General features: G+C 36.5%; 1 protein-coding gene across 14 annotated transcripts in view; it reads left to right on the forward strand.

Moving 5' to 3' along the window:
• The window catches only part of ELOC (elongin C), a 90,447-nt gene extending 72,298 nt beyond the window's left edge, over positions 1 to 18,149 (forward strand). For 11 of the 14 annotated variants that reach the window (XM_049853710.1, XM_049853715.1, XM_049853707.1 and 8 more), the window contains 3 exons: positions 10,775 to 10,828; positions 15,669 to 15,812; positions 17,932 to 18,149. In XM_049853710.1, the coding sequence (XP_049709667.1) occupies positions 10,825 to 10,828; positions 15,669 to 15,812; positions 17,932 to 18,122 (339 nt within the window). In that variant the 5' untranslated portion in view covers positions 10,775 to 10,824 and the 3' untranslated portion in view covers positions 18,123 to 18,149. The remainder of the gene's footprint in view (positions 1 to 10,774; positions 10,829 to 15,668; positions 15,813 to 17,931) is intronic. The other 3 variants (XM_049853718.1, XM_049853717.1, XM_049853716.1) reach the window with 1 other exon arrangement.
• Positions 18,150 to 21,366: the final 3,217 nt, after the last annotated feature.

The following is a 21,366-nucleotide window of genomic DNA, read 5'->3' on the forward strand; positions in this document are numbered from 1 at the left end:
AATCTTTTAAGTTTAATTATGTAAATCCTCTCAAATTGATTTTTGTATATGGTTTGAGTAGTCAAGGTTCGTATTTTCTATGTGGATACCCAGTTATTCCATCTTTGTTTCTTGAGTGCATTTCCCTTTGTAGTTGTATGTTTTGATTCACTTTTTTTTCCCAGTATAAGGATTCAGGAAAATCATGTTTATAATTTTGCCATTTGTAATTTCATATAAAACAGCTATGACCTACCAAAACATAACCAGTACCCATCATTCACAGTGTGTCCAGAGACAACTTAATGTCACTGTGGTGGATCATTTGTGGCCAGTCTGAAATAGAGTTCTTAAGTATCAGAGAAACGTCTTCTAATCAAAATTCCTAAAGCTCCACAATTTGTGATAAGCACGTCACAACACTGGCATTTGTGAGGGTATGGTACTAGAAACCAAGACCCTGTTGATGAGATGTGATAATACAGGTGATTAGTGGGTATTATTAGATAAATCATTATTTTAATAGTAAAAGCTTGTCCATTTGGAACAACAATTAGGCTATTACTGATTGTTAGCTATCAGAAATGTTGAAAACTGAGGTCAGTGTTTTTACTTCAGATGACCTACTGGAATTTCTGAATAAAAGCAAAAAACTTCCCTCTTTGACCCACTGACTGCCACTGGGAACAAAATTTGTTTTGAAACTCAGGGAAGTTTTAGAGCAGGTTTTAATCCTAGGAGATCTGAGGGCATTATCAAATAATTAACATTTTCAGATAACTAAGTTAGAAAGCTAATGGAATTCCAGAAACTTATACAGGAATACATGTTATACATTTTCATTTATAATTAACAATGTATGGTAGTTGATATAAAATGTGAGACTGATGTTTTAGCTGTGGTTTGGTTATTATAATCTCATGAAACATGGATATGTCTTTAAATTTATAATTTAAACGTTAACAATTCATATTGATTAAATTCTGTCAGGAAAGATGGAATACCATCTCCTTTCTTAGTCTGCCTCTCCCCCAAAATATTCCAATAAACATAGATATTGTCTAAAAAGAATAATTTTAATTGTGGTTGTCTAAAAGTGCTAAGCTTATTAAATGCCAACACCAAGGAAAAAGATGAATCAATCTTAGTGAAAGCATTGTGCCATTGACTATCCTGTTAGAAAGCTCAAGATAACAGCATCTAAATATATTTGGCAGATACGAATGTGTGAAACTCCACCTTGTTAACATTACCATGTAACTACTCTGTGAAGGTCACTCCACCTTGTTAACATTACCATGTAACTACTCTGTGAAGGTTTTTGTGCTGAATTTCTGGGTCATAAATAGAGAACCTCCCTGCCTTGTGGAAATTTACTGCTAGTTAGGGAAACAAAATACCTCTACATATAAAAAGATACTAAGGCAGCTAGGAAACGTTTGTATCGGATAGTGAAGAAAACTAGAAATTGCACAGTGGAGGAACAAAAGGAGAACCAACAAAATAGGTAGAGTCAGTTCTGACTCACAGTGACCTTCTAGGACAGAGTAGAACTTGCCCCATTGGGTTTCCAAGGCTGTAATATTTATGGAAGCTGATTGCCAGTCTTTCTCCCATGGATCGGCTGGTGGGTTCAAACCACTGACCTTTCAGTTAGCAGCCAGCCTCTTAATCGCTGTACTACCAGAGCTCCATAAGCAAAAAGGGAATGGGGGACTAGATGCTAAAGCTGTTAAGACTACCTACACAAGAGGTAAAATATATATATATATATATATATGAGCATTGTTATAAATTGAATAGGCCAGAATGAGGATTTCAACGCTTCCTGAGACTCGTAAATTCAGCCACAGTGTAAGCATGTGCTGGAGGCAGGATATTTTGATATTATTATAACATGGGATTGCATGCATACTGATCTCTGTCAGTTTGTAGTATGTGGCCAAAGCCTCTCTTGCCTCTTCAATTAGATAATTTTGGGTTGATATAATTTATTTTGTCTTCTAAATTACTCACATTCTTACATGTGGTTAGGAACTAATCATCAGGCTGACCATTGTTTTGATCATGATTCTACACAATTATTAGTTTCTTTTAAAAAGATCTACTTTAAATCATAACTGGAGTATACAAATAGATTCTCCTTGTAGGAAAATGACAATATCTCATATAAGCCTACATTCTGTGGCTCTTCCTACCTTTCCCAGTTTCTACCCAGTGGTAAACATTACTATCCGTTTGAAGAGTATCTTTCAAGACCTTTTTTGGCCTGTTTACATTCTCAAACAAGTATTTTAAGTGCATTTTTATGCAATGTAGATATATAATCTACAGAAAATATAAGATTAATAGAAAGGCCACTTATTTTGCATAAATGGAGTCTAAACTACCTATCATTCTAATCTGCTTTTTTAAAAATTAACAGTTTCTCTTGGTCTTTCCTTTTCATTACATTTATAAATTTACCTTGTTTTTCACAGCCCCGTAGAATTTCATAAACATGAGTATGCTGTGTTTAGCATTCTCTAATTGGTAAACCTTTTAGGGTTTGTCCTACTTTCTAAGTGCTGCTATAACAGAAATACAAGTGGGTGGCTTTAACAAGCAGAAATTTAATTTCTCACAGTTTAAACCCATTGCCATCGAGTCAATTCCAACTCATAGGGACCCTATAGGGCAGTAGAGCTGCCCCATAGAGTTTCCAAGGAGCGCCTGGTGGATTCGAACTGCCATCCCTTTGGTTAGCATCCATAGCACTTGACTACTACACCGCTTTGAATTCAGGGTACCACTGGCTCTAGGGAAAGGCTGTCTCTCTCGCTCTCTTTCAGCTTCTGTTTCTCGGATCCTTGGCGTCATGTTGCCTGATCTGCCACCATCTGGGCTTCCTTTGTGTCTAATGTGCTCCTCTTATATGTCAGAAGTGATTGTTTTTAAAACACACCCTACACTGATACAGCTTCATTAACATAACAAGGAAACCCTACTCCCAGATGGGATTACATCCACGTGTATGAAAACCCGTTGTAGTCAAGTCCATTCCGACTCATAGCGACCCTGAAGGATACAGTAGAACCACCCCATAGGGTTCCCAAGGAGTGGCTGGTTGGTGCATTCAAACTGCTGACCTTTTGAATATCAGCCATAGCTCTTAACCACTGTGCCGCCAAGGCTTGACCATATAGGTTCTTTGCTCTATATGCTCATATCTGAACATATTTCAGATCTGAACACGCATAAGAGTTAGGATTTACAGCACATATTTTTAGGGCACACAGTTCAGTCCGTTACAGGTTTTTTTCAGTTTTTCGTTTGTGCACGTATTATGATAAATATCTTTCTACTTACTTGCCTTTGAGCACAATGCTAGTATTTCGGTATAGTAGATAAACAAACAAAATAAAACCCAAACCTGGTGCCATCGATTTAATTCTTACTCGTGGTGGTTACCAAGAAATAAAATTGCCAGCTTCCTGATGTGTGTTTAAGACTTTAATTGTTTCTGCTGCTGCACTTCAAACTGTTGTGCCACTTAGTGTTACCCATTCCCCTTTCTGCCAACCGTTTAGCAAGTTTTAACGTTTTTTTTTAAAATTATTATTGAGATCTTTTTTTTTTTTTAATTGAGATCAAGGAAACCCTGGTGCCATAGTGGTTAGGTGCTTTGCTGCTAACTAAGAGGTCGGCAGTTCGAATCCGCCAGGTGCTCCTTGGAAACTATGGGGCAGTTCTACTCTGTCGCTATGACTCGGAATCGACTTGACGGCATTGGGTTTCGTTTTGGTTATTGGGATCAAGCTTTTTTATACTTTTGTATAAGCTATTTGTGTATTTTCTTCTGCTATTTTTCCAGAGTTTGGTAGTTTTTAAATCCGTAATATATGTTTATGAGTGATGTCAGGGATCTTGCCTTATTTTTTCCCAAGTAAATAGCCAATTTAAAAAGGTACAAAGAATAAATTAGTAGCTGCTGCTATGATCTATTTAAAAAATCCAAGCAAATCAACCCAGAAACTAGTAGAACTAATGAGAAAGTTCTACAAAAATGATAGAATAAAAGTCAACTGATTCAAAACACCAGCAATCATCTTTCAGGAAGTATAATAGGAAAACAGGTCCCACTCACAGTAAGAGCTATAAACTAGAACCAAACATCAAACCTGTTGCCTTCGAGTCAATTCCAACTCATAGTAACCCTATAGAACACAGTAGAACTGCCCCATAGAGTTTCCAAGGAGCGCCTGGTAGATTCGAACTGCTGACCTTTTGGTTAGCAGCCATAGCTCTTAACCACTATGCTACCAGAGTACCTAGAAGTAGACCTAAAAAGAAATATATAAGAACAAAAGGGGGAACTTGTCCAACCATAGGGAGCCCTGGTAGCACAGTGGTTTACCTCTCAGCTGCTAACCGAAAGGTTGGCAATTAGAACCCACCAGCCGCACCAGAAGAGAAGTATGTGGTAGTCTGCTTCTGAAAAGATTTATAGCCTCGGAAACCCTATGGGGCAATTCTACTCTGTCCTCTAGGGTCGCTAAGAATCGGAATTGACTCGATGGCAACGGGAAAAACAATGCTCAACAATTTAGCAAAACATGTTTATCAAACTATTATAATTAAAACAGTGGGGATATTGGTCAGGTATAAATGAATCGATGCAACAGAGCAAAGTCTAGAAATCTACACAGCAATATAGTATATAACAAAGGTGACATTTCAAATTGGGAAAGGGATGGCCTATACAAAGATCTTTTCGGTATTCAATAATATATTCAAAACTGATTTCAATGTAAGGCCTAGGCTCACCTAGAATTCCTAACTTCTTTGTTGCTAAAAAACCATAGAAGAGTAATGTTTATATGTAATCCTCTAAAAGCACATGATGTATGACATCTTAGGCCTTTGCTCATGTAGTTTCTTCTAGAACTGTTCTTAGCCCATTCCTCCCTGACCATTGCTTTTACCTGCCTGATTCAGAATTCAGCTCATTCGTGAAATAGATGTTAGATGTTCAAACTGAAACCTTTGTTACCCCAAACTTAGATTTCTAGAATTAATTTTTAGATTAAGTCCAAATTTATATTTTTAACTTTCACTTGAGAATTGGGAAATTTCAACCCTAAATTTTATACCCTGGTCGTGGTGGGATATCTGCCTCGCGCCCCTTAACCTCTATTTTTATAAATGGTGGAATTGACTTACTGTATTAAGAACTTTGTAGAGAAGCCGTTGCTACCCAAAGGGCTTCTAGATGTGACATTGCATGGTTCCTTAGCTACTGCTAGTTAATAAACATCCTAAGATGTTTACTCAGGAGATTTTCCAGATAGAAACATTTACCCTTGATGTTCTTTTGTTTCTAGCTTTTCTGGCATTTTTTTTTCTTTTTTAAAAAAGAATGGTTGGAAACAGCATGAACAGAAGAAAATAATGACTTTGGAGAATTTTAAAATTTTTTAATTTATCATCATAAAATGGCATACCCAGTACCCATAGTACTCTTTAATTTTAGAGAGCTCTCTAACTTTGGACATGTTATCAGGAGGGACAAGTCCCTGGAGAAGGACATCATGCTTGGTAAAGTAGAGGGTCAGCGAAAAAGAGGAAGACCCTCAATGAGATGTATTGACACAGTGGCTACAACAGTAGGTTCAAACATAACAATTGTGGGGATGACGCAATGCCAGGCAGTGTTTTGTTCTGTTGTTCATAGGGTTGCTGTGAGTCAGAACTGACTTGATGACACCTAACAACAACAGGAATCTAAGGATTTATATCAGCAGCTTTCAGGAATAGTGGAAAAGAGGTTTTGGTAGAGTCGAAATTTTTACTGTAACTATATGGAAAAATGGAGTATCAGCCCTGAAGTCAAACCTTAAAAAAAAAAGCCTTTTGCCATCGAGTCAATTCCAACTCATAGTGATTGTATAGGACAGAGTAGAACTGCGCCAGAGAATTTCCAAGGTTACATCTCTTTAATAAGCAGACTGTCACATTTTCTTCTGCAGAGCTGCTAGTGGGTTTGAACCACCAGCCTTTCAGTTAGCATCTGATCACTTATGCACACTGCCACCAGGGCTCTTTAAACACTTCCAGGAGCAAGGAGCAGCCTCTGTGTTTCCTCATCTCTAAAATGGGGACAAAAGTTCCTCTGTGGAAGTGTGGTTTTTAAATAAATAATGTTGTAAGACATTTCATGTAATGCTTACCATTACCACTTGTTATGCACTCAGATTATTGCTAATATTACATCACTGTTGCTGCCGTCTTCTTTGCCTTATCTGACGTTAGGATTCGTTCTTTAAATATCTCCCTTCATGCCCTGTGAGTGTTCTACACTAAGAGATTTGATTTCTAAAATCCTACCCTATCACTTCCTGGAACATATTATTCATGATATTGTTTTTTAAGATGAAGGATTAGATTGATTATCTCCAAGTTCCTTTCCTGATCCAAAATGTAATCGTTCATTTTCTTGACCTGTCTTTTAAGGCCTTGAATTAAAATATTAGCTGGGATACTTAGGTAATGCTGTTTTCCTGATAGTGGCATAAAAAAGAGTGCTATACGAATACAGTCCTTCTCTGAAGAAATGCATTAATACGTTGTTAAAATACAAATAACAGAAAACATGAGATCTTTTCCTTTAGCAATTATCTTATTCTGTTTTAAAACTTAAGATTTCTCAAAAAATATTAATTTTTTTTTTCCCCAAATCATTGTTAAATTTCCAGACCTTGGTAGCCTGTCTGCAGAAGGACTGAAGAGTGATTTGTTACATTATAGATATGGACATCTACGTAGGAAGAGGGAAGCCTTGTCTTTTCATTCTCCTGAAAGCTACCTCATGTTCTTGGCTATATTATGTTGTCATCCATTCAACAAATATTTGGTTAGTGTCTACCAGTATCGAGTAGCTAAAGGATATAAGGTGATCTATCTTCAAGTCAGTTCAGAACTTAAGAAACAACACTATTTTGTTGTTGTTTGAGAGTATATATAGCAAAGCGTACACCAATTCAGCAGTTTCTACGTGTACAATTTAGTGACATTGATTATATTCTTCAAGTTGTGCAGGCATTCTTGTCCTCCTTTTCTGAGTTGCTCCTCCCTTGTTAACATAAACTCACTGGCCCCTAAGCTTCCTGTCTAATCTTTGGAGTTGCTTTTGACAGTTGGACCCCGTATAGATAGTTCTTAAAAGTGCATAATATTCAAGGCAGACATTTTTTACAAGTTAAGCTAAACTATTCTTTGATTATTAAAAGACTTCCGGGGATATTTTTGGTTTAAATTTTAAAGATTATCTCAGGGCAGTAGTTTCAGGGATTCAGCCAGCCTCCATGGCTCCAGAAAGGCAGTATTTCATGAGAATTTGAAATTCTGTTTTACATTTTCCCTTGTTTGATTAGAGTTCCTCTATAAAAACCCTTGATCAAAATGGAACAGTGCTTGTTTTAAAACTGTTGGACTTTTATGGGGGAAAAAACCCCCAAAATCTGTATCTACAACTTTATTTTCCTGGAGGTGATCATCTTTTCTCAAATGTTCAAAAACTTGAGACAGCTTTGTTTTGTTTTTCTGTGGGAGCAAGGGAATGAATTATTTTACCTCCTTCCATGGAGGTTCATAACTTGAGATCTGTCATTGAGCTTCAGAAGGTCTGGCCATCCCCCCAGTCGCCACCCATGTCACCCCTCCCTACCTTACCCCTGCTCCCCAGGAAATTCTATATAAAATGTGTATACTTTGTTTCTGGGAGAGGGCCCTTAGTTTTCTTCAGATTCTAGAAGATAGAGGACTTTTACCCAGATAAAGAATAAAGAACCACACTGCCTTAGAACATATTGGTGTGGCAGGGTTTTTTCCTTGACCATTATGTACATGTGTATATTTTAATGGATTATGCTGTTCTACGTGACTGTTTTAGTCTTTTAAATACTGTGTTTTTGTTGAAACTTTACACAGCAAATTAGGTTCCCATTTAACAATTTCTGCACAATTTGTTCGGTGACATTGGTTGCATTTTTCATAGTGTATCAACTCTCTTGTTACGTCCATTCTGGTTGTTCTGTTTCCAGTAACCTAGTTTCCCTTCCCCCTCACCTTCTCCGCTTTGCTTTTGAGTAAATGTTGTCTGTTTGGTCTCATACAGATGATTTTTTAAAGGAGCATAGTACTCATGGATGATATTGTTTATTTTATGAACCAGTCTGTTAGCTAAAAGATGATGTCATGGATCAAAAGGACCAGGATTTTCTCAAAAACAAAGATGAGAAGGCAGGAAGCGGTAGAAAATCCGGACAAAAGGAAATGGGGAACCCAGGGTAGAAATGGGGAGCATGGGGACACATGGTGGGGAATGAAGCCAAGGCCATGAAACACTTTATGTACAAACTATCAAATGGAAATCTAAGTTGCTTTGTAAACTTTCACCTACTGCAGAATTAAAAAAAGAAAGAAAGAAATTAAAACCCCCTAAAAAAGATGACCTCATGGACTAGTTTTGGTTCAGGGTTTAAAGAGTACCACAGGGCGATAGCCTCAGGGAGTCCTCCAGTCTCAACTGGTCCAGTAAGTCTGCACTTTTTAAGAATTTGAGTTCTGTCCTCTTATCCTTTTCCTAATCAGAGCAGTCAGTAGTGGTAGCCAGGCACCATCTAGTTCTTCTGGTCTGAGGGTAGATGAGGTCATGTTCCATGTAGACTCTTCGTCCTGTGGACTAGTTTCTTTTCTGAGTCTTTGGTTTTCTTCTTTCTCTTTTACCCTGGTCACGTAGAGACCAATAGTTGTACCTTAGATGGCCGCTTGCAAGCTTTTAAGACCCCAGATGCTATTCACCAAACTAGGATATAGAACTTAAACTTTACATACCATATTGTGCCAATTGACAGGGTTGTCCCCCAAGACTACAGTCTTAAGCCTTCAGACCCCATAGACTAATCCGACAAGGTGTTTGGTTAAGTCCAAGAAGCATCCATGTTTGTGCCCATGTGCTTTATTGTATATATGAATATATACGGATGTGTACACTTATATATATATATACATACTTCTGTATTAAAAAAAAAAAAAACTGGTTGTGATTGAGTCAATTCCGACTCATAGTGACCCTGTAGGACAGAGTAGAACTGCCCTGTAGGGTTTCTAAGGAGCACCTGGTGGATTTGAACTGCCAACCTTTTCGTTAGCAGCTGTAGCTCTTAACCACTATGCCACCAGGGTTTCCAGAAAACCCTGTATATATATTCATCTATATATGCCCATATATATACGCATGTATACATACCTGTAGAGTTGTATGCATATGTACATACACACATAATTACACTCCTATTTTTTAGTTGCTTTTGCACAGTTGTATATGTCAAAGCATTTACCAAACACATCCTTTTTTCTTGTGTACTTCTTAGTGACATCATTTACCTTCCTCACACTGTTCACACTTCACTCACATTTAATGTTATATTTCCCATGACCAGAAATAACAAGTGTCTGCTATCTTGAGAGCGGAACCCCCCCCCAACCTATCCCTGGTAACCACCAGGTATTGTTGGTTACAATACATGTACCTATTCTTGTCTTTTTATAATAGTGAGATCATACAGTATTTGTCTTGTTGTGATTGACTTGTTTCACTGAGCATAATATCGTCAAGATTCATCCACATTATATTTTGAGAACTCATCATTATTCTTTATAGCTGCATAGTATTCCATCGTATATTTGTACCACGTTTTGTTTATCCATTCATCCATTGACGCGTACTTAGGTTGTTTCTATCTTTTTGTGCTTGTGAGTAGTGCTGCATTGAACATAGGTGTGCATGTGCCTGATTGCGTCTTTAGTATTAGATCTCTAGGGCATACACCTAGAAGTGGGATTGCTGGATCATCAAAAAAAACAAAAAACCAAACCCACAGCTGTCAAGTGAATCCGACTCATAGTGACCCTATGCTGGATCATAAGGTAGTTCTAGTTTTAGTTTTTTGAGGAAGCGACATACCATCTTCTGTAGTGGTTGTAATTGACCGTTATTTTTAACGTGTCACATGCTTTACAAGCTCTACCTCAGCACCCCCACCCCCAATCAGTTTATAACGTTTTTATGTTTCCCTACCTATTGCAAAAAGCTTTAATAGGAAGAGAAACAAAATGAACTATTTTGCAGAATCATCAGTTTCTGAGCTTCTGTAGGGCTTTATTTTCCTTTGGTTCCAAAATGGAAGACCCTGGGGATAGTAAGGAGCTGCCAATTATTGAATGCCTGTTGTGTGTTAGGCATCAGAACTAGTAAATTGAAGAATAGTAATTTGAATTCATGTCTTCCTAACATTTATCATAACTCAGTACTTAATTGTCATAGAGGTGGTCTGAATATTGTGGTATGTTGTCCTGGGATGGAAAGAATTTTTATACTGTTAAGTATACAAACTATGAATTATTCTAAAGTAAAAATACATATGAATTGCCACCCAGGTCAACTAGTAGAACATTGTCAGCTTCCAGAAGTCCCCTCATTCCCCTTTCCAGCCTCTAGGCCGTCCCTTTTAGTGCAGAGGGTTTTAAAGCTTTATTTTAAGTAATCATCAATTCAAAAGCCCCAACTGATGAAGCATTTTGGAACTCTTCAGTTGATTGATAGAAATATGGTGCTTTTGCTGTGTTGCAGTTGTATACTCTTACAGAATAGGAGGGAGACAGTCCGTTATAACACCAAGGGCAGATTAAATAACAGTGGTAGAAATATCTCTGTAGCAGTATTAATCTTGATATTGCGTTGTTACATTTTCAGGAAGCTACTAAAGTTCCTGTGGAAGTGAAGTAGAGTTTCATAAGAGCATTATGGGTAAGTTATATAAAGGTTATTTTGTGTTTTGACTAAAGCTGTTTTTTCTTCTCAACTAAAGTTAGGCCTTTGAAATCAGTGAATGTAAGTAAGAAAATTGTCGGAGTAGACTGAAATTAGTTGTTGTTTAAATCAACAGCTTATGTTTACTATATATTCCTGAGAGGCAGATCAGTGATATTATTGTGCGAAGTCCAATTTGTGATTCCTAGTGAGAAATGGCACCTTATTAAGAAATTTAACTTTCACAGTAGACATATGAAACAGTGATTAAATATTTTTATTTTGCTTCGTTTTTAAAGCTTGGCCAAAACTGCTGAAATCTTTATGTTTGAGTAGTCTATAATTTAGAAGCTAAGATCTTTATGAGCTCCCCAGCTTTTTATTGTGAAAAGTTGAAAGAATAATACATTGAACGCTCAGATAGTTTTCACCAGTTGTTAACGTTTTGCCACATTTGCTTTTCCTGTGTGTGTGTGCTTTTTTCTTGGCCACATAGACCGCACCTGAGTACTTCGGGATGCGACGCCTAATTTAATCCATACGCAGAATCTCCCCGTTGCTGAATAGTGTTCTTTACAGCGGGGTTTGTTATTTTTAATCTAGGATCTAATCAAGGATCACTTAGTGTATTAACTTACCTCTTTATAGTTCTCCTTTAATCTAAAACATTTCCCTACTTTTTGGGGGGTAGGGAAGGGTCTGTAATGACTGACTTTTTTAAAAGAACAGGCCAGTTGTTTCAAAGACTGTCCCTCAATTTAGATTTGTCTGATTGTTTCCTTGTGTCTTAGTTATCTAGTGCTGCTAAATATCTAGTGCTTCGTTATTTAGTTATCTAATGCTGCTGCTATAACAGAAATACCACAAGTGGATGGTTTTAACAAACAGATTCATTCTCTCACAGATTAGGAGGCTAGAAGTCCAAAATTAGTGTGCTGGCACCAGAGGAAAGCTTTTTCCTTCTGGCCACTGTGAGGGAAGGTCCTCATCAATCTTCCCCTGGATCTAGGAGGTTCTTACTGCAGGGACCCTGGGTCCAAAGGATGCACCCTGCTCCTGGCTTTTCTTTCTTGGCGATAGTAGGTCTTCCTCCTGTCTATTCGACTCTCTCTCTCCTATCTCAAAAGAGATTGGTTCAAGATACAACCTAATCCTGTAGATGGCATCCTGCTTCATTAATATCATAGAGGTTAGGATTTACAACACATAGGTTAAATACATCAGATCACAAAATGAAGGACAACCACAGAATACTAGGAATCATGGTCTAGTCAAGTTGACACACGTTTTTGCAGGACATAATTCAATCTATACCATCTTGTAATTAATTCATATTAAACATTTTTGGTAGCAATAGTATATAGGTGATATTTATAAATCATAGATTTACAGATTTCTAAATTAAATGTTAACAAATGAATGAGTAGTAAATATATGTTTTTGGCTGACCAGTACTTAGCTCACCCTTCTCTATACTTCTCCTTTCCATGGCTTCCTAAGGTTTTAGAATAAGCCTCAGACCTTTCAGGCCATTGGTAACTATAAAAATTAAAATTGTGTCATAGTAAAAAACTGTGAGTTATATATGTGAGGAAAGATTTTAAGGAGTATACAAAAATATGTCGTTAGTTGCCTTCAAGTCAGTTCTTACTCGTGGCAACTCCATGTGTGCAGAGTAGAACTGTGCTCCACAGGGTTTTCAAAGCTGTGACCTTTTGGAAGCATATTGACCAGGCCTGTCTTCTGAGATGTGTCCGAGAGGATTTGAGCCACCAACCTATTGGCTAGTAGTCAAGGGCTTAACCATTTGTGCCACCCAAAGACTTCATATGAAAATAATGCCCCCAGCGCCCCCCCCCCAAAAAAAAAGTTACCTTGAACTAGCTGCTGTGGCTTCAGCAAGCATGGTGCAAGTGGGGGTGGCTGGTAACAGAGTAATACATATTTGCTCCATCTCTTCATCTCTCCTTGCAGTTGTTAAAGACTGATGTTTTGTCTGTATTCATTACTTTGTGCAATAATTTAAACTGGGCAGTAAATGGATTAATAATTATTTTTATGGATCCAAAAGTAGATTGCTGAGTAAAAGAAGTCTGTTAGACTTTGGGACTTGTCAAAAGAAGTTGAGCTCACATGGCATATAAAATTAATTTGTAAACACACTTATTTCTAAAAATGCGTATTTCGGGTTGTCTTAGCCATATCTAAAAAATATCTAGTGCTGCCATAACAGAGAAATTTATTTTCTCACAGTCTAGTAGGCTAGAAATCCAAATTCAGGGTGTCAGCTCCAGGGGAAGGCTTTCCCTCTCTGTCGGCTCTCGAGGCAGGTCCTTCTCATCGATCTTCCCCTGGACTAGGAGCTTCTCCACACAGGAACCCCAAGTCCAAAGGACACGCTCTGCTTCCAGCACTGCTTTCTTGGTAATATGAGGTCCCCATGACTCTTTACTTGCTTCTCTCTTTTATATCCCAAAGAGATTGGCTTAAGATACAATCTAATCTTGTAGAGCTCATGAATATAACTGCTGCTAATCCATCTCATTAACATCATAGTGACAGGATTTACAACACACAGGAAAATTGCATCAGATGACAAAATGGTGGACAGTCACACACAATACTGGGAATCACAGTCTAGCCAAATTGATACACATATTTTTGGGGGACACAATTCAATCCGTGACACAATTGATAGAATTATTAGTCTTACTGTTTGACTATCTTATTCAAATTTGAATATGCTGCTTTGGTAATACAAAATTGTTACTAATTTAAGATTATTTATTAAATAGATTGATTTCATTGTCTACAAATACTCCCTTTAAAATTGTCTCTATTGCTGTTATTTCAGCTCTTTTGTTAAGGCAACATTTGGTTTTTTTTTTCTCTTGAGTATGGCTGATGTTTGAGTTAAACATGTAACAGCATTTCATTTTGGCAGTTTCTTCTGATGATAAGCCATAGTAGCTTCACCAGTGAAATGGTTTGACCTCATGAATGAAAGAAAAAAATGAACTTATCTCACCTTAAATTGCCCCCATCACCTGCATACTTTTTTTTTTTAACCAATTTTTCCAATACTTTCAGACATTTCTCGTGTACAACCATAAAATCCCTAGTTAAAGCGTACGTGGAAATATCTGCATTTGGTGTCTCTTTAATTGCCAGTTGTCTATATCAAAAAAGCCCATTGCTGTCAAGGCAGTTCCACTTCTGTAGGAGATAGTAGAACTGCCCTTTAGGGTTCCCAAGGCTATAAATCTTTACGGAAGCAGACTGCCACATCTTTCTCCCAGAGAGGCTTGTGGGTTCATACCACAGACCTTTTGGTTAGCAGCCTAAGTGCTTAACTACTGCACTACCAGGGCTCCCCTATCTATTCTTGGCCTAGATTAACCAAATGACTAATAAAATTTGTATAGCATTTGTGTGTGTGTGTATAGATGGGTGGGTGGGTGGGTGGATGGACAGACGTCTGGGTGGGTGGGTGGGTGGATGGATGGATAGATGGATGCCAAGCATTGTTTTAAATGTTTGTTTAGTATTACCTAAATTTTAAAAGTGAGGAAATCAGACCCCAGAGAGGCAAAATAAGTTGCTCAGGGTCTGAGTGCAGATTTGAGTCCAAGCAGTTCCACTCCAGAGCCCATGCCCTTAGCTATCGCGTTGAAGACTAACCAGTTTACTAATGAGTTAGAGCATGATTTGAAGTTTTAAATGTTTAGAAGAAGTAGAAGGCAAATGGGAAACAAGAAAATCCAGAAGAGTCATTTATTATAGAGAATAACTTAAATGTTACTTCTATAGCTATAGTCAGGACCTTCAGTTTTCTATATCTAGAATTTTAAACCATTGAATCTGTTATTATCCTCCAGAAATGCTTCTGTTCTGAGTTCCTTAGATAGGAACTTTGGTAAATGTGTTTATTTATTATGATTTATTTTTGTTGTTGAGAACATACACAGCAGAACATACACATTTTCTACATGTACAGTTCACTGACATTGATTACCTTCTTGGAGTTGTGCAGTGATTCTCTCCCTCCTTTTCGTGTTAGTTCTTCCTCCATTAACATGAACCCACTGCCCGCTAAGGTTCCTGTCTAATCTTTTGAGTTGCTGTTTCAATTTGATCCCACTTAGGTAGATCTTAAAAGAGCATTATGCTCAGGACATTCTTTGCTAGTTAAGCTAAACTGCTGTTTGGTTTTCAGAAGACTTAGGGGATATTTTTGGTTTAAGGTTTGAAAATTATCTCAGGGCAATAGTTTCCAGCCTCCATGGCTCCAGAAAGCCTGGATTCCATGAGAATCTTAAATTCTGTTCTGCATTTTCCCCCCTTTGATCAAGATTGTCCTATAGAATGTTTGATCAAAATGTTCAGTAATGGTAGCTGGCACCATCCAGTCCTAACTGGTCTCATAGAGAAGGAGGCAATTATTCATGGAGACAGTTAGCCATGAATTCCATTTCCTCCTGCTATTTCTGACTCTCCTTCTTTCTCTGTTTTTCCAGGTGAATATAGATCAATTGTTGTGCCTTGGATGGCCAGTTGCAAGCTTTTAAGACCACAGGCATTACACAATGAACTAGGAGGTAGAATAGAAGCACTAAACATCTTATTAGGCCAGTTAACTGGGATATCCCCTGAAAGCATGACCCTAAACCTCCAACCAAGGAACCAAATCCCCTGAGGTGTTTGGTTGTACATAAGCAACCTCAGCAGCTACTCTTTTTTGTTGTTGTTGCTATTGCTGTAAGTGTATAAATGTATCACACAGTTTGTGTTTATTTTTAATAAGTTATGTGATTAAAAAATCGTTTCACTATTTTAGATGGAGAGGAGAAAACTTATGGTGGCTGTGAAGGCCCAGATGCCATGTATGTCAAATTGATATCTTCTGATGGTCATGAATTTATTGTAAAAAGAGAACATGCACTAACATCAGGAACAATAAAAGCCATGTTGAGTGGCCCAGGTAGGAACATTTTTTTATTTTATCTTCATATATCTTCAGTTTTAGTGTTTGATGAATGTATTTTTAACTTGAATTAAATAACTCATAACATTAAAAAAGAGAGAGAAGAGTAACTGTTCTACCACTACTGCACAATTATGTTAAATTGGAAAACACTGGTTTCTGTTATTTCTTTTTTTCAATTATTTTCCCTACATTAGTTTCAGTGGTTAACTTATTAACCACAGAAGGACCCTGATTAGTGATATGTGCTCCCGATTACATATCAAGTTTATTTATAGAAGTTACCACCTCCCAAATTTTTATTCTTAACATTTTCCTTTTTTTCCCTATTTTTTTTTAATGAGGTAAAATTCATGTAGCATAATATTAACTATTTTAAAGGTACAGTTCTGTGGCATTCAGTACATTTACAGTTTTTTGCAGCCACCCCCTCTGTCTAGTTCTAAAACATTTTTATCAGCCAGAAAGAAAAACCACACTCATTAAGCGGTCACTCCCCATTCCCTGGGTCCCACAGCCCCTGGCAACCACTGATGTGCTTTCCATCTCTATGGATTTGCCTATTCTGGATATTTCATATAAATGGCATCATGCAATACGTGGCCTTTCGTGTCTGGTTTCTTTGATTTAGCATAATGTTTTCAGGGTTCATCCACTTTGGAACATATATCAGTACTTCACACCTTTTTATGACTGAATCATATTACGTTGTGTGAATATACCACAGTTTATCAGTTCATCAGTTTTGGACACTTGGGCTATTTCTACCTTTTGGCTATTGCAGATTGTGCTGTTATGGTCATTCATACACAAGTATTTGTTTGAATACCTGTTTTAAATTCCTTTGGGCATATACATAGGAGTGGTAGTTGCTAGGTGTGAGGGTTCGGGGAGTGGGGACTCACTGATTAATGGGTATGGAGTTTTTTAGGGTGGGGTTAGAAAAGGGTTTTGTAACTGAATAAGAGGGAGTAGTTGCACAGCACTGTGAATGTATAAATGTTATTGAAATTGTGTACTTTAAAGTAGCTAATTTTATGTTATATGAATTTCACTTCAATAAAAAAGAAATACTAGTGTCTAGTATATCAATGACTTAGTAAGTGCCTGTTGGCAATACTTCATATATTTATTCAAGAAAGGGAGTTACAGTTAATTAGCAAACCAAATTTTACCTCAGTGTTGTGAATTATTTCCTGAGTCCCTATCTTCTTCTACCTCTCTACTCCACCTTCAACCAATAGACAGTTATTAGGAAACTTTAAAAAAATATATAGTGCATTCTCAGAAAGTTTATTTTTAGGTGTGAAATACCTTTTGTATTCAGTACATAGTGCTAGTGCTAGACAGCTAAGAAAAATTTTGTCCTTATGAGTAAAGGCTTAATGATAAAACGTTCATGTAGCTAAAGAAATTTTAGGAATGACTGAGAGGTAGTTTGTGAACTGTTATTGAACAAAGGGAAGTGGCTTATAATATCCCATAAACATGATCATATTTTTAAAAAGTAAAGGAGGAAACCATGAACAGTTTTTTTTTTTTTTTAATAGTATCTTTCTCCAAAAAACAAAAATTTTATTGTGTTTTATATATTCACTCACTGGTAGAAAAGCACAATCAGAAAATCAGTTATTTGTCCTAACTTTATTTAGGACAATTCAGTATAGCATAGGGCTCCTGATGACCATAAAGACATGATTCCCTGAACTGATTCTTATAAAAGAACAATTTGGCTTTTTCTGTTCTGCTCACCCTGAATAATCATGACACCTAGGGTCTCAGAAAAATTACTTAGTCCAACTCTCTGGGAAAGCATTAAAACCCGTTGCCATCGAGTCACTTCCGATTCATAGCAAACCTATAGGACAGAGTAGAACAGCCCCATAGAGTTTCCAAGGAGCGCCTGGTGGATTTGAACTGCCAGCCTTTTGGTTAACAGCCATAGCGCTTAACCACTATGCCACCAGGGTTTTCTGGGAAAGTATTAGAATTTAAAAATTCAGTCTTGATGAATCTCAATAAGGATTTTTTATGTTTATGGTCTGTAATTGAAGCTTAATATTTCATTTGTTGCTAGTTAGGTTTATTCTTTTAACAAATTCCTTTTGTTTTACAGGTCAGTTTGCTGAGAATGAAACCAATGAGGTCAATTTTAGAGAGATCCCTTCACATGTGCTATCAAAAGTATGCATGTATTTTACCTACAAGGTTCGCTACACTAACAGCTCCACCGAGATACCCGAATTCCCAATTGCACCTGAAATTGCACTGGAACTGCTGATGGCTGCGAACTTCTTAGATTGTTAAATAAAATAAATTATAATAAACTGTTAACTTTTTTCAGTATTTAATACCTGTAGTTCAGTTAGTAATTTTTTCATATAGCATGTTGCCTGTATGCAGTTTGCAAAGCAGATTATCTTCTCTTCTTTTTGCATAGCAATCAGAGTTGAAATTTGTTTGCTGCATCAACAAATTAAGGACATTTTCACAAACTGAGAAATAAACAGATATGCCAATTTGTAGGTGGTTTTGCCTTATCCTTTGGATGTGACTTTCAGAATTAGAGCAGTGATGATATGTTAAATGCTGAAATTTAGGCATAAATGAGCAAGTTCTACAGGTAAATAATGGGGCTCAATATTTTTATGTTTTTTAAAAAAACCTGATAGCTGTCATTAACATTACTGGAGTTCTGCAAATAATTGCATTATAGACTCATTTGTAACTTAGCCAAAACATTGATTTTTATAACTCCCAAAGGCATAAGGTTTGAAATTTTTTATGTGTCTTTTGATAAACTGCAGTATTGTTTAAGTGTATCTTGTCATTTTGTTTATTGCTACAATTTAAGAACTTTATTCAAAAGCAACTTTGGAAAGTTACTGGGTACAGCTTTCGGAGCAGTAGCTTTTTAAGATCTGTAGCCAGATGGTCAACAACTAAACTGCATTACTTTGATTTCTGAGCTGTGTGTTTTGGCCAATCCAAAGTACTGTATTTTCTTTGACTATAAAGCTTCCTTTGCAATTATTCTTATTACAATGTCCCTTGTGATTATAATACTTGCAATTATTTAAATACTTTAAAAGGCACACAGTGAACTTTATATCTTACAAGCTAGACTTTTCCGAACTATTCTGGTCTTCCTCCATCCAACTGTAATGTTAAAAAGTATGAAAAATGTGGAGAAATACAGTGAAAATTTGATTATAACACACCTTGATACAGTACATGAATTATCTCCTATTTAAGAAAATATGTCCCAATAAATATGATACCCATAATCTGTGGGTTTTCTACTGAAGTCAGACTCTTAAGGGGGTTGTTCAGCTTTTATATTAAGAAGACAAAAAACTTGAAAGACTGTGACAGAGCATCTCTCTGGTTAGGCATGAAAAAGAAGCATTGGGATTGGGTTTTTTAGTGTTACTATATTAATAATAGAACAAAGGTGTCATTATAGGGTCTATAAGTTTAAATCTTCCGCTTAGGTCTTCCAAGACTGGCTTAATATGGACGAGTTTTTCAGGAAACTGCAAAAGCCAAACATAAACAATCTATATCTATAAAGGTAATTTATGCTCTTAAACAACCTGAACATTGTGCTTTCCACCTTATTGAAAGTAGTTAAATATAAATGTTAGTTGTATATATTTTGGTAACTTCGTAAGACATACTGGTACATATTTTAGTACAGAAGTTTATTCTGCTACTTTGTGACAAATAATGCCAATTATAAACCTACATGATGATCTCAAAAGTCAAGGTGATAGAAATAAATTTTAACTGGTTTTAGTAGGTTTACTTTGTGTGTTAGATCCAGAAGTAGCTTAAGACATTAAATAGAACTGAAATAAAAATTAGGAAAACCTGTATATCTCATGGTAAATAGTGCATGTTAACAAAGTCTGTATTGACTAAAAGGTATGATGAACACTTGGTGTTTAATCTTTTTAGCCTTAACTCTCTCCTTTTTGAAGATGGATGAAACAACTTGGTTTAATACTTCTCAAAATGTGATTGAATAGTGGAAATTTTTATTTGGTTAAATTTAAGAGATAATTATTTTGTATAGCATTGAAGCAACTGTTTTCTTGCACTTGGTAGTTAACTTGCTAAATTTTGTTCAAATTCCTCCAGTATTCTGCACAGAAAATATTTCCACAAAATTCATTTTATTCAGTTAACGTTTCATTTTTGTGCTGTCTAGACTATTTTATGCTTTTTTAGATTGCTTATCTCTCATGCAGTTATTAATGATGGATAACAAACACCATGCTTTTGAAGAGTCCTGTTGATATTGAGAAATATAATTTATTATAAGCGGTAAGTTCAGCTGATCTTAACAGATAAATACTTTTAGAGACACATTGGCAATGTATGGAGCTGTCATCTTGGTGTGAATCATTACGCTAAACTTACCAATTCTTTCAAAATCATACAAGTATTCTGAGAAATAAGATGGCTGTCAAAGATGGAAGAGTATTTAAATTAACCCTCATGGTTCCTATCTATATGGAGGAAATTTCATACAAATTAACAAAGCTGAATGTATCCAGACTTAGCAGAGCTTAATTGAGCCTCTGATTGTTTATGTCCCAGTCTGATGAAATAATGTCTGGTAATCAACAGAAACCATTTATTTTATATATATGGTGTTTTATTTGCAATATGTAAATCTGACTTAATTCTAGGCCACTCATATTTATGCTAAGATTTTATATTCCTGTTAGGCATAAACACTTGAATATTGTTCCTGATAGCTTGTTGGTTTAAATAAATACTTAACTAGCCTGGAAGTATTTTGGTATTACATAAGACAGCACCAAACTGGGAGGTAGAACATATGGAATCTTGTGCTAATTAGCCTTGTGACCTTGAACAAGCCAGTGGGCCTCAATTTCACACCTATAAAAAAATTTGGGGTTAAGCATCTGTAGGGTTATGTTTATCGCCTTTGTTTTTTTAATGAACAAGGTTGTATTTGTGGATGTTGTGCAAATCCAGGATTTCAACATTACAGGTGATGAGATTTGAATTGTAAACTACAGAGTAAAGGGCTTTTAATAGTCTATAAATTTCAGTTTTTGATGCCTTCAAATTAGGCATTAAGTATTCCACATCAGTACTGAATAAATTAGACCAATTTAAGATCCTTGCAGTTGTTTTTTATTACCTGCTATATAAAGAAAATCAATTTTAGCTCTGGTTACCAGTAATCAGGGAGCCCTGGTGACACCGTGGTGAAAGCGTTTGGCTGCTAACCAAAAGGTCGGTGGTTTGAACCCACCAGCTGCTCCAAGAGAGAAAGATGTGGCAGTCTGCTTTTGTAAAGATTTATAGCCATGGAAACCCTATAAGGCAGTTGTACTCTGTTCTATAGGGTTGCCATGAGTTGGATATCAACTTGATGGCAGTGTGTCTGGTTTGGGTTTTAGCAGTAATCAATGATATAAAGGGGATTTATATTTTCATACCAGTATATATACAATGCCAGGTCAACCTGGAACTCATTTTTCATTCATGCTCTAGTAATTTATCATCAATT

The sequence above is a fragment of the Elephas maximus genome, chromosome 15 (assembly GCF_024166365.1).
Source record: "Elephas maximus indicus isolate mEleMax1 chromosome 15, mEleMax1 primary haplotype, whole genome shotgun sequence".
NCBI lineage: Eukaryota > Metazoa > Chordata > Mammalia > Proboscidea > Elephantidae > Elephas > Elephas maximus.